At 43.3% G+C, this 13,477-nt stretch overlaps 1 protein-coding gene across 8 annotated transcripts in view; it reads left to right on the top strand.

The window, feature by feature from the left end:
• KIF1B (kinesin family member 1B) overlaps positions 1–13,477 on the top strand; it is a 165,872-nt gene that overhangs the window by 41,380 nt on the left and 111,015 nt on the right. For all 8 annotated transcript variants that reach the window (XM_029065666.2, XM_029065663.2, XM_029065665.2 and 5 more), the window contains exons 3-4: positions 7,843–7,919; positions 9,060–9,239. In XM_029065666.2, the coding sequence (XP_028921499.1) occupies positions 7,843–7,919; positions 9,060–9,239 (257 nt within the window). The remainder of the gene's footprint in view (positions 1–7,842; positions 7,920–9,059; positions 9,240–13,477) is intronic.

The raw sequence follows: 13,477 nt of genomic DNA, 5'->3' as shown, positions 1-13,477 counted from the left end.
TTTTCAGGACCTGGTTAACTAAGTTATATAGGGGGTGTCATTATCTGAATGTGAATGTTTCCATAATCTATGTACCCTGTTCCCTTCCATCAGGCTAGGACAGCAGAATTGTTAGCACTGACAGAGTTCTGGGGCCCCATCCATCTGTGATTTGCACGCCTGCCTCCCAGAGGTAATTTTATCATTCTGCTTCCCAGCTCAGATACACCTAGGGAAAGTTGTGGAGCGAAAGTAGAGGAAAGAACAGGAGAGGGACTGTGTCATTTGTGCACAGTCTACTTGTTCTGCTTCTACCATTGCCATCCTGCTCTCTCTGGGCCCTCCTTTAGCCCAGGGTGCCAAGCCCTCATCAAGGGCCCACCATGAAATTTTTCTGCCTTGGTGGGGTGGATTTGCTGCCTGCTCCCTGTTACCATGCCGAGCCAAGCTTTTATCCTGTCTTGACTACTGTATCAGCCTCTTCGCCGACCTTCCGGCTTTGTGTCTCTCCCCACTCCAATAATAATTTCATTCTGCTGTGCGGAACATTTATTACCAAAAAACCAAAACATTCAGTCTCCCCACTCCACAAGAACCTCCAGTGACTGCCCATCCATCTCCACATCAGATAGGAATTCCTTACCATTAGCTTAAAGCACTCACTCATCTTACCCCTCCCTACCTCACTTTACTACTCTCCTACTACAGTCTAGTCCACCTTCTCCACTCTTCTAGCTCCAGATTTCTCATGTGCCCTGTTCTCATCTTTCTCACCACCGACGTCTTTCCCACATCCTTCCCCTAGCCTGGAACTCCCTTCCCCTCCATATACACCAGACCACCACTCTCTCCACCTTCAAAGCATTATTAAGGTCACCTCTTAATCAGTGGTATTTATTGAGCGCTGTTTGAGAAGCACTGCACTAACCGCTTGGGAGATTACAATGCAACAGAGGTGGTGGACATCATCCCTGCCCTCAAGTAAATTACAGTCTAAAGCTTACAGTCTAATGGGAGAAGCAGGCATTAAAATCAATTACACCTTGGGGAAGCAGCGGAGTAAAGGATATGTACATAAGTGCTGTCAAACATTGACAATGTGAGCCTGTTTGGGTACTGTGGTGTCCGATATGGCGAGTATTAGAATGTGAGTTTCCTTAGCATGGAGTCCTGCAAAAATGCAATCCCCGCATTATAGGAGAACTGGAAGTATCGGGATAAATAGGAAAGGTGTAATTGCAAAATAGGATTCAGTGTTCGTCAGTCATGATCCAACATTCAAGAAAGTATGGCAATGAAAAATGGAAGTGCCTGGAAGATTAAGGAATTCCAAAAGGAGGGAAGGAAAATACCATTTCCTAAAGCTTTGAAAAAATGAATGGCACCTTTTTTTGTTCCCAAGTGAATGGAAAAATTACTTTTCAAAATGATTCATGGAGCAGAAATAAATTTTTATTAACTTGGATTATTTCACACCCAAGGTCCATCCAAGTATCCCAAAAATAAGAATACAGGATGCAAGGAGTGGACTGTGGTGGGGTTTTTTTTATTTTCTTTTTGAGGAGGAGGGAGGGAACTCTCCCAGTCACAGGCAAAATGACCCTGTGACCAACAGCCCATCCCAGAATTCACACACCATTCCAGTGACAAGGTGTCGGAGTTGAGTCAGTGTGGAAATATGTTGTTCCACCGACGGTTTCCTTTTGGATCACTTGGCCAGGAGACTGGGCTTGCAAGAAAGGGTTATTCGCAGGCATGGAGGCACTAGAAGGCACCATGTAATATGCTGGGTTGGGTGTATGACTTCTCCTTCTAGGTGCAGGAGACACATGAGGGGTAATTTTAGGCAAATGAAGAAGGGAAGATCCAGCATACAGTGACATTTCTGGTGCAGGGCCACCCATGGATGGGTGAGTGAACTAGGCTTGAGAGAAGGAGACGTTGGATTGGGTCACATTACTCAGCCTGGAAGTTGATCCTCCCTAAGGAATAAATTTGCTTGCAGTAGAATTTGGTATCTGTAAATTGTTTTCTGTGACTCTGTTCCACCGAACCGTGTTGATGGGTACTCCTGATTTACATCTGTAGGCCAGGGAACCCATAGGGTTCTTTGATTTTTCTGTCTTTGATCCCACCAGAACTGGCCTCTCCTCCAGCATCCCTGGTCAATACTTCCTTGGCGTCCTCCTCTGAGAGATGCTGAGGGCCCCAAAGTCATTAAATAAAGGATGAAACTGGTGAACTTAAAGGATCATGGCCTGCATCTTCTCCAAAAGGTCTTCCTCAATTAAGCCCTCTTTTCCCCGGTGTGTTCTACCTACTGCGTCATCTATGCACTTGGATCTGTGACCTTTGGACATTGTATATTCGCCCCACCCACAGTCCCACAGCACTTATGTTATCTATCAATTATATATTATAAATTACTTATTAATGTCTGTCTCCCCCTCTAAATTGTAAGCTCGCTATGCGTAGGGAACCTGTCAGCTAATTCTTTTGTGTTACACTCTCCCAAGGTCTTAATACAGTGTTCTGCACATAATAAGTGCTCAATAAATGCCATTGATTGATTGATTGGATTTATTGTTCCTCTAGACAGGTTGTTTTGCTCTACCGCCACCGGAATTGTGCTCTTTGGATTTGGGGCCTGTTACAGGTGGGCATCAGTGATCTTGAAAACAGGGATCATGTCTGCCCACTGGATTGTACGCCCCCAAGTGCTTAATACAGAGCCACGCACATAGTAAGCACCCAATAAATGCCATAGAATGATTTTTGTTGATATGCACTGATAGTAAAGAATTAACGATATTGCTTCTGAGCTCTTGTAATTTTGGTCAAGGCTTGTACTTTTCCTGAAACAGCATGGCTCAGTGGAAAGAGCATGGGCTTGGGAGTCAGAGGTAATGGGTTTGAAATCTGGCTCCTCCACTTGTCAGCTGTGTGACTTTGGGCAAGTCACTTAACTTCTCTGTGCCTCAGTTACCTCATCTGTAAAATGGGGATTAAGACTGAGCACCACATGGGACAACCTGAGCTCGTAGCCCCCCCAGTGCTTAGAACAGTGCTTTGCACATAGTAAGCGCTTAACAAATACTGTTATTATTATTACCTGGTGTAATCTTACTGCTTTTTGTGTAAACTGTTAGCACAGCAGGAGTTTATCATAGCTATTTAGAATGACAATTAAAATGGACTACAAACCCAAATCCCCATTCTCCAGCCACTTTCTGTTTTAAAATGTAATGTGCTTACGGATGAGTTGAAGGATGAGAACTGTTCCCTTAAAGGCCAAAGTCATGATCAGTTAAAAATGTGAATTCTTAAAATCTGTGTAAATTTTACTACCTGTATAATGAAAGGCACACTGGAGGAGTTCAGTTCATGTTCAGAGAAGCAGTGTGGCTCAGTGGAAAGAGCCTGGGGTTGGGAGTCAGAGGTCATGGGTTCTAATCCTGGCTCCGCCACTCAGCTGTGTGACTGTGTAACTTAACTTCCTTGAGCCTCAGTTACCTCATCTGTAAAATGGGGATGAAGACTGTGAGCCCTTCATGGGACAACCTGATCACCTTGTATCCCCCCAGCGCTTAGAACAGTGCTTTGCACATAGTAAGTGCTTAACAAATACCAAAATTTATTTTTATTTTATGTTCAGGGAGTCTAACAAGAAGCTACCTATTTGTGTCTTGGACTCTTTTTTGTTTTTTAACGTTTGGAAACAAAACCCTTTGTACTAAGAGTAGGTATTCTGAAGTCCATTATTTTCTTCCTCATATCTTGCATGTTATGATTTGGCGTTTGAATTAAATAATAGTTGTGATAGGTGTTAAGAGCTTAATAAGTGCTCGGTGGACCATAAACTCGTTGTGGTCAAGGAATGTGTCCGTTATATTGTACTTCCCAAGTGCTTTGCACAGTAAGCACTCAATAAATACGATGGACTGACTGAGAGTACTAAACTAAATGCTAGGATAGATACCAATTACTCAGGCTGAGCACAGTGTTTGTACCACACAGAGAGTGTCTGTGGCCTGCAAAAATAGTCCTGGGCTCTTTTCAGAGAAAGCTAATTTGTTTGGTCAGATGTGTCGTTAGAGAACCTAATCTTTTAAGAAGAAAGGTCAACTTTTAGGCAAATCATTGGCTGCCTTTCCCTTCCACCCCCAGGTTGAGGTTCATTAAATTGGTGATTTTTATGTTTTTCTCACTGAACTCTATTTCCTCCGCAAACCTTCACTGGGTTGAGAAGGCCCTGAACACTTGGGGCCTTCCTTATCTAATGCAGGGTGTGCATTGATGCGTGTGGATGTGAAGATTTTTAAAGAACCAAGGTAGTTGCCCTAGTGAAATTTCTGAGATGAGGTTTTGTGTAATTGGACAAGTAAGGCAAAAGTTCCAGTGTTTGCTGTATTCTGCACTTACTGCACTGGTGTTTTAGACATTTTAGCATTAGAATGTTAGCATCACAGCTGCTGGTCTCCCAAAGGATTTTTCAAGGGGATATTTTGAAATGAAGAACAGGGTGAATAGTTATGCTAGAAAGGTTTTCCTACTCTGCATTCTCTCCTAGAAAATTGAGGAAGAGCCCATAGGCGATTAAGGGGGGGGTAATAATAATGTTATAAGTGCTTATTATGTGCCAAGCACTGTACTAAGTACTGGGGTAATTCCGATTAAACAGGTCAGATACAGTCTCTATCCCACATGGGGCTCACAGTCAAAATAAAAGTGAGAATAGGAATTGAATCCTCATTTTACAGATAAAGAAAATGAGGCACAGAGAAGTTAAGTGACATGCCCTAAGTCACATAGCAGGCAAAAGGCAGAGTCAGGAATAAAACCTTGATCCCCCCTCTAGACTGTAAGCTCTTTGTGGGCAGAAAACTTGTCTTCCCACTCTTAGGACAGTGCTCTGCACACACTAAATTGTTATATTCCGGCTAGACTACTGTGTCAGCCTTCTCTCTGACCTCCCTTCCTCCTCTCTCGCCCCGCTCCGGTCTATTCTTCACTCCGCTGCCCGGCTCATCTTCCTGCAGAAACGATCTGGGCATGTCACTCCCCTTCTTAAACAACTCCAGTGGTTGCCTATCGACCTCCGCTCCAAACAAAAACTCCTCACTCTAGGCTTCAAGGCTCTCCATCACCTTGCCCCTTCCTACCTCTCCTCCCTTCTCTCTTTCTACCGCCCACCCCGCACGCTCCGCTCCTCTGCCGCCCACCTCCTCGCCGTCCCTCGGTCTCGCCTATCCCGCCGTCGACCCCTGGGTCACGTCCTCCCGCGGTCCTGGAACGCCCTCCCTCCTCACCTCCGCCAAACTGATTCTCTTTCCCTCTTCAAAACCTTACTTAAAAATCACCTCCTCCAAGAGGCGTTCCCAGACTGAGCTCCTCTTCCCCCTCTACTCCCTCTGCCATCCCCCCTTTACCTCTCCGCAGCTAAAGCCTCATTTTCCCCTTTTCCCTCTGCTCCTCCACCTCTCCCTTCCCATCCCCACAGCACTGTACTCGTCCGCTCAACTGTATATATTTTCGTTACCCTATTTATTTTGTTAATGAATTGTACATCGCCTCGATTCTATTTAGTTGCCATCGGTTTTTACGAGATGTTCTTCCCCTTGACGCTGTTTAGTGCCATTGTTCTCGTCTGTCCGTCTCCCCCGATTAGACTGTAAGCCCGTCAAACGGCAGGGACTGTCTCTATCTGTTGCCGACTTGTTCATCCCAAGCGCTTAGTACAGTGCTCTGCACATAGTAAGCGCTCAATAAATACTATTGAATGAATGAATGAATGAACTAAATAAATACAATAAATAAAATTGAATGAATGAATACTTAATACAGTGCTCTGCACAAAGTAAGTGCTCAATAAATATGATTGGTTGACTGATGGTCTCTCAGGTCCTTGCTCTTTATTCTAGACCATGGTACTAGAAGAGTGTTAGCTAGAATATTAGCCATTGGATACTTCTCCCTGATCTAGTTCAGTGGAATACAGTTAACTGGGGTTTGAAAAAGGATTGTACATGTAGCCCTTTTTTTTCAAGCAGACTCTTTCCTGCTCTGTCCCTTCTTCAATATATGCAGTTACTACGCTTATCCCCGGCTGCCTTCTGGAGCTAAAGCAAGAGAATGTGCCTTGTCAGGAACTGGTTTCCAGTTTCTTTACAGACTTCTTTGTGATGAGCCCCCTCTCATGTCTTGGAAAGGACTGCATCTTTACACCCCTACGGAACAGCCTGGTTGTAAATGATTGGTTGGTGAAGGCAGCATCAGAATATGGGTGTAAAAATAAGAGGCAGGGTAGTCCAGTAGCAAGAGCACAGATTTCTGGGACAGGAGGCCTGGAATTTAGTCCCAGCTCTTCCATCGACCTGCTGTGAGGCTTCAGGGAAATCCTGGAACCTTTCTGGGCCTCAGTGTCCTCCATCTATTAAGTTGGGAAGGGTATATGGACCTCTCTTTCTCACAGAGAAGTTGGGAGGGAAAAATGAGATGACTGACATGAAAACGCTTCGGAAAAAATGAAAATATTAGAGTAATTCAAGGCATTATTATTTCAGAAAGTAGGGTAAAACGTGGTCTTCAGATGTACTTTGTGTGCATTGCTTACATAAATTATCAGTATTTTAGGCAGTTCACAGAAGATTTGGTATGCATTTCACTTAGTCTGTAGCCACATTTCATTGCTTAGTTTACGTGTGTTGGGCGGTGGGGGATGGAGTGGGTTGCTATCCAAAACCACATATCTTACAATTTGGCCATGTGACTGATGTTCAGCGAGAGCCAAATTAATCCTCTGCTGTGTATCTGTCAGCATTTGAAGCTGGAATGTTAGTTTAGGCTAATAGTGAGCACAGTGGAATCAAGCAGCAAAAACCCAGTGGCAACTGTTGCTATTTGTGGTCCGAGCAGCCGTCTGGGGTATATATATTTATATGTATTGGTATCCTTTTTTTTTCCTTCTTGTCTCTGTTGTAGGCTTGGATTGTAACCCAGCCTTAGAAGTGACATCTGGTAGAGGTATCAGATCATCCTAGGGGATTCCATATCCATGTTTCAAAGGATTCTTCTCCTTGTGGAGTATGGGTTTTATACCAGTGAGAAAGGAAGAGCAGTTAAGCCCCCAACATTCTCATCCAATCCCTGAAGTATAGTATGACTCGATTAATTACATGAGAAATTTCTTTGAATGCAAGCAATCTGACTTCATGCTTTGGGGAGCAAGATGATTAAGTGAGTCCAAAAGGAGGAATTTTCTTCTCCGATTTCAGCATGTCATGGATAGTTGCACACAGTTAAGGTGCTTCTATCTTCCTTTAAGTGAAGTTTCAAGATGCACAAGATAATGGTTACTGTGGGCTTCAGAAGGCAGTAGGGTCTGATCTGGCCACCGTCAAAGCCTTTTTCCAATAAAAGAAAAAAATGGAGAAATACTTCGCAGTAGTTGAGAGGGTCTGTTAAAATACTTTGCCATGAAATCTGCAGGAGAATTTGAGGGATTCATTTCTGCTCTGCTTAAAGGCATCAGTCTTTTGGTTGTTAAGGATCTTCCTTGAAACTGCAATAAGGCCCGTTTCCAGTGTTCTGCCACAGGTCTGTGTGGGATGGACAGGAGGATCAAAAAGGTTGTTCTCACTGATTCTGAAGTCTCTTGGGTTGGTGTTTATTCTCCTTGACTTGCTTTTTTGGAGGCATTATGGAAACCCTTTTGTATTTGTCATTGGTGATAGGTGGATTGTTGGGCTCCGAGGTGCAGCTTTCTGGATGGGCTGCATCCAAACCCATCCCAAGAACTCTGGTCTGTGGCTTCACTCCCTGATTAACTTTGGGCATTTGAAAAATTTAATTTTCTCTTTCCAGGTATTGTCAACCCAAAGAACCCCAAAGAAGCGCCAAAGTCCTTCAGTTTTGACTACTCTTACTGGTCTCACACTTCGGTGAGTGCTGTCCTGACTCATGTACCGGATTGCTTCTCAAGCCCCATTCCATTCCCTACTCCCCACCCCCACTGCCCCACACCCCTCCTGGTGTTCTTCTTCCTTTCCTCCTTCCCCTTCCCCAGAAATGGACTTCCTTAATGTGTCTGTACTGACAGCAGTTAAAATGAAGTGGTCAGAAAGTCTTGCATTTCTCAGTATGAAAGGTTAAAGTGGGGAATTGAGGAGCACCAATAGGAGGAGGGATTGAGGACAGCTAGAATGGAATGTAAACTGTGAAATCATTTCTCTCTTTTCAGCTCTAGAGGAACTGTAAGGTCTTTACATTTAAAAAGAAACCCTCAGCCCCATGAGGAACATGAGGTTTGGATTCAGCCAGCTATTAGGGAAGGGAAAGGTAGCAGTCCCTGGCTTCCATCTCCACAGAAGGAACAGACTTTCAGAAGGCGCCTTGGTCCATTCCACACACTCCCACACCCCCCCACACACCCGAGGGTTGGTCTACAAACCTTCCTGGCTTCCTGGAATTGTTCTTCAGCTAGATCTGGATTTTTTTTTACTTGGGTGTTTTTTTTTCCTTGTGTGTGTATGTTTTGTATTTTGGGGTGAGGCATTTGGTTCTTTCTACGGTTCAAAACTGATAATGTGGGGGAAGGGAAACGATGTTGGCAATTCTTTCTCACTGCTAGCTATTTTGGTTTAAGGACAGCCACACCCTGACATTTTAGTTTTAAAGTTCAAAGATTCATTTTTGTGTGTGTTGAGCTCTCAGTTTTGTGTTTACCTTTCCCATTCATGAAGGGTCAGAAATGGGAGGAATTTCCATTTGAAGCTCCCTCGAGTGTTTTGAAAGAGTGAAGACTATAAACCTTCAGGGAACAGAATTTAACCACCTCAGGTCATGTCACAGACACTTAAAAAGTGTTGAATTGAGTATCGGGCAGTCCTGTGGCCAGCAGTATTACTTCTCAGAGAGTTAACGATTCGTTGGGAATTTTCATTCTTCGACACGAATGTATTTTTTTTCCGGGTTGCCTTTCTACGTCTGGATTCTATTTTGGTTTGACATTGACAGAGAAATAAGAGAAATGAATAAAGTACAGTACAGTGTCATTCATTATACCTTTCTCATCTTCACAGCCTGAAGATCCTTGCTTCGCATCTCAGAACCGGGTGTACAATGACATTGGCAAAGAAATGCTCTTGCATGCCTTTGAGGGCTACAATGTCTGCATCTTTGCCTACGGACAGACAGGTGCTGGAAAATCCTACACGATGATGGGCAAGCAGGAAGAAAGTCAGGCGGGCATTATCCCACAGGTAAAATAACCCAAAAATAAATAAAAAAGCTTATAGCAGACATTTTCCTGGGGTGGATTCTTTTGCCATTTAATCATACATTCCTTCTGAGAGGCTCAAATTCTTTTCTAAGTGCAATTAGTCACTTATAGGGCACATGATCCTTGAGGAAAAACTGTCAAATGGAAGTCTAAAATAATGTAAAACTTTAATTTTTACAAAATGCTGTTTTCAAGATTCCACAATGTGGCCTTGTTTTTGAGTAGACCTATTGGAGAGGCCCAAGAAAGCTTTGGGCACAGCTGTGCTAATTAGTTCCTGTGTGGTTCCGCCTCATAAAATGCCTTGAAGAAAACCCCTGAAAGTACATAGAAAGCAGAAGAAAAGTAGATTCTGCACGGTAAAAACATTACAAACGGTGGAGGGCTGTGTGCAAAACCAGACCTGTCTACTGGAATCCCATAGGAGCGACCACCCCGTACCTCAGTCATCTTGAGCCTTCACCAGCAAGTGCCCTGGCCTATATTCGTATTCCAGCATTTTTTATTATATAATGGATTTAGTGGTTCCTGATAGGAACTTTCTATGTGCCAATCACTGTATTTAGTGCTGGGTTAGATTCAAAATAATGAGGACAGACACCGTCCTTGTCCTAAATAGGGATCACAGTCTAAGTAGGAGGGAGTAGGGTTTAGTCCCCATTGTACAGACGAGGAAACTGAGACACAGAGAAGTTAAATGACTTGCCTAAAATCACACAGCAGACAAGCATGGCCTAGTACATAAAGCATGGGCCTGGGAATCCGAAAGACCTGGGTTCTAATCCTGAAACCCAGGTCCAATGACTCCCAGGCCTGTGCTCTTTCCACTAAGCCACAGTACTTCCCTTTTGTCTAGCCTGATTACCTGGTATCCACCCTAGCACTTAGAGCAGTGTTTGGCACATAGTAAGCTCTTAACAAATACCATAATTATTATGATTAGTTATTATTATTTGTTCTGTTTTAGAGTTGCTTTCTGAAGATAGAGATAAAATAGACATCCTTAGGACCTCCTTTTACAATTATGGAGTGTTAATATTGGTGAGGATTTTTTTGCATAGCAGGATGGTCAGGGTTCGGTTGCGCAGCAGTAGATCTTGAAAATAAAAGTAAGTAAAAGTTGGTCGTGAGAGTGTTGGAAAGTTTACTTTTTACATTTTAATGGTCAAAAAAATCCAACAAATTGAATCTTGGCCTCCATGGTGAAGCCCTGCTCCTCCTCACATGAGGTGGGCAGGAGCTGTGTGGCCACCCAGCCTGGAGCTCCCTGCTATTGGAGTGCCAGAGATCATGGTAAGGCACCTGAAAACCGGGGTAGCTGCTTCCCCCACTCACCAGTTGATGGGGTGAAAGCCCACCATAACTTCAGCAGGGTGAATGGAAAACTCTCCTCATCAACCTTTAGATTGTTGGTAAGATTGTGTTACGAGGACCAAGGGTGAGGAGTGGTGAGGAGTCCATAGCGGTAATGTACTGCTGCCTATTCTGTCTTATTCCCTCCACCCAGCTCCCCCTTACGTATCAGCACTGGGCACCCTTTTCCTAGCTGCAACAGAGCCTGAGAATGGAAGTGCATAGAGGTGCCATACTGTGGTTTTTCTAGGTCACTAGATTTGACCCCATTTTTTTTAATGTTATCTGTTAAGTGCTTACTATAGGCCAGGAACTAAACTAAGTGCAGGGGCATATTCAAGATAAGCAGATTGGATACGGTCCCTGTCATTCATTCCATAGTATTTATTGAGCGCTTACTGTGTACAGAGCACTGTACTAAGCGCTTGGAATGTACAATTCGGCAACAGATACAGTCCCCGCCCAAGGATGGGCTTACAGTCACATCAGAGTCACAGTTTTAATCCCCATTTTACAAATATGATACCTGAAGTCCAGAGAAGTTAAGTACCTTGCCCAAGGTCACACAGCAGACAGGTGGCAGAGCCAGGATTAGAACCCAGGCCATTCTAACTCCCAGATCCGTGCTGAATCTACAGCCAGTCAATCATATTTAATGAGCACTTACCCTGTGCAGAACACTGTACTAAGCTCTTGGGAGAGTAAAGTATAACAGACACATTCCCTGCCCACAACAAGCTTATAGTCTAAAGGGGGAGACTTACATGAATATACACAATAAATTATGGATATGTGTATAAGTGCTTGTGGGCTGGGAGGGAGATGAATAAAGGGAGCAGATCAGGGCAACACAGAAGAGATTGAGAGAAGAGGAAAGGTGGGCTTAGTTAGGGAAGGCTTCTTGGAGGAGATGTGCCTTCAATAAGACTTTGAAAGTAGGGAGAGTAATTGTCAGACATGAGGAGGGAGAGCATTTCAGGCCATAGCCAGGATGTGGGCGAGAGGGTGGCTGCAAAATAGACAAGATGGAGGTACACTGAACAGGATTGCATTAGAGTAGCGCAGTGTGCCGGCTAGGTTGTAGGAGAGCAGCGAGTTAAAGTAGGAGGAGGGCAAGGTGCTATAAAGCCAATGGTGATGCGTTTCTATTTGATGCAGAGATGGATGGGTAACCACTGGAGGTTCTGCTAGGCCAAGATGCTTTTCAGAAGCATTTCAATTCTAATTTTTGGGAGTAGGATTGTCAAGGTACTTTTGTGGATATTGAAACAACCACTCAGTGTATTAGATTTCTGAACATGCATAGAAACCAGAATCAGTGCTAGCTCAATACAGCAACTCGATGTTGTTTTCCAGAATGAAGGGATGGCAGTGGATAGTAAACCTTTTAAGATCCTATATTTCTTTTGAAATCAACTGACCAATTTAGTATTTCCCTAATGTTTTCAAGACCTATGTCAAAATAAAACTCAGAGTCATAAGGACATGAATGAAAAATAAAGCCTGAAGTAATTGTTACTACAGTCAGTGCCATTTAGCTAAAAGAAGGCAATAATCTCTCTGAGCTGTTTTCTGGCATTTGTACTGATCATATTCAGCAAGGCTAAAAGAAGGTGTCCTTGACAGAAACAAGTCTGCCCAGTTACTCTATTGATCTTTGCGCCTTTCAAAAAAATGTCAGTTATAATGCCAAGGACAATGCCACTTGGAAAGCTGTATAAAGCAGCTGGAGAAGAAAATCACCTAGGCCAATTTTTCCTTTCCACTAGAGGGAAGTTAGCAGGGTTAAAGCAGCATGGCCTAGTGGAAGGGGCACAGGCCTGAAAGTCAGAGAACCTGAGCCCTAATTCCAGCTTTGCCAATTTCCTGCTGGGTGACCTTGTGCAAATCATTTAACTTCTCTATATCTCAGTTTCCTCAACTGTAAAATGGGGATTAAATGCCTGTTCTCCCTCTTTCTTACATGGTGAGCCCTATGCAGGGCAGGGACTGTGTCCAAACTAATTATCTTGTATCTACCCCAGCGCATAGAACAGGGTTTGGCACTTAGAAAGTGCTTAAAAAATACTGTTTTTTGTGGCGGTTTTTTATTAAATCCTCCTGAAATTGAAGATTACCTCTGGAAGGACTGGTAGCTTTTCACTGTGGTTTGGGAACCAGGAATCTGTGCATTTTGTCAGTGTTCATCACAGGAGCAGTCAGCATTGGTTGAAGCTTCTCGATCCTGGGAGGTCGAGGAATGAGCATTGCTTAGTACAGATACAATTATTATTATTATTTTAATATTACCAGCAGGTGGGATCTGTGTGCACATGGTTAGATGATACTTTCCCTTTTTTGTGGGAAATGGGCTTCAGGTTCAATATGCAGATTTGCAGGACAATTTTTAAGTATTCCTCTGCTGTAAAACCAATTGGGGATACTGACCTTGCATTGCATCCAAAGGATCTGAAATCAAGTTGAGAAATAGTTACTCTAGGGGCTTGAGTTTGAAGCCAATGAAATTTTTGGAACAATTTGAGCCTTATTAATGAAGAATATTAATCATCATTTGCACTGCTTGCTTTCCATGAATTTAACATTTGGTTGGCAAAATGTCTGAAATGGATTTGACAAACTCTTGCTATAAATTATTAGTGATGGTCTATATTCAGAGCTTTCTGAAAAGATAGTTTAAATTAAAAAACCAGAAAAGATGAATTTAGTTTGTAATCCGTTTCTGTTCTACTCCCTCACCCGGGCGTGTCGTAGAATTACTTTCATTGGATGCCACAAGAAATGTATCATTTCCCAAATTCATTCGATTCTGTACCTTTTGCATTTCCTTCCATGTGTTTATGCTTTGCAGTTCCTGTGTATTAAGAC

The sequence above is a fragment of the Ornithorhynchus anatinus genome, chromosome 5 (genome assembly GCF_004115215.2).
Source record: "Ornithorhynchus anatinus isolate Pmale09 chromosome 5, mOrnAna1.pri.v4, whole genome shotgun sequence".
Taxonomy (NCBI): Eukaryota; Metazoa; Chordata; class Mammalia; order Monotremata; family Ornithorhynchidae; genus Ornithorhynchus; species Ornithorhynchus anatinus.
This window is presented reverse-complemented; position numbering and strand designations above follow the sequence as displayed.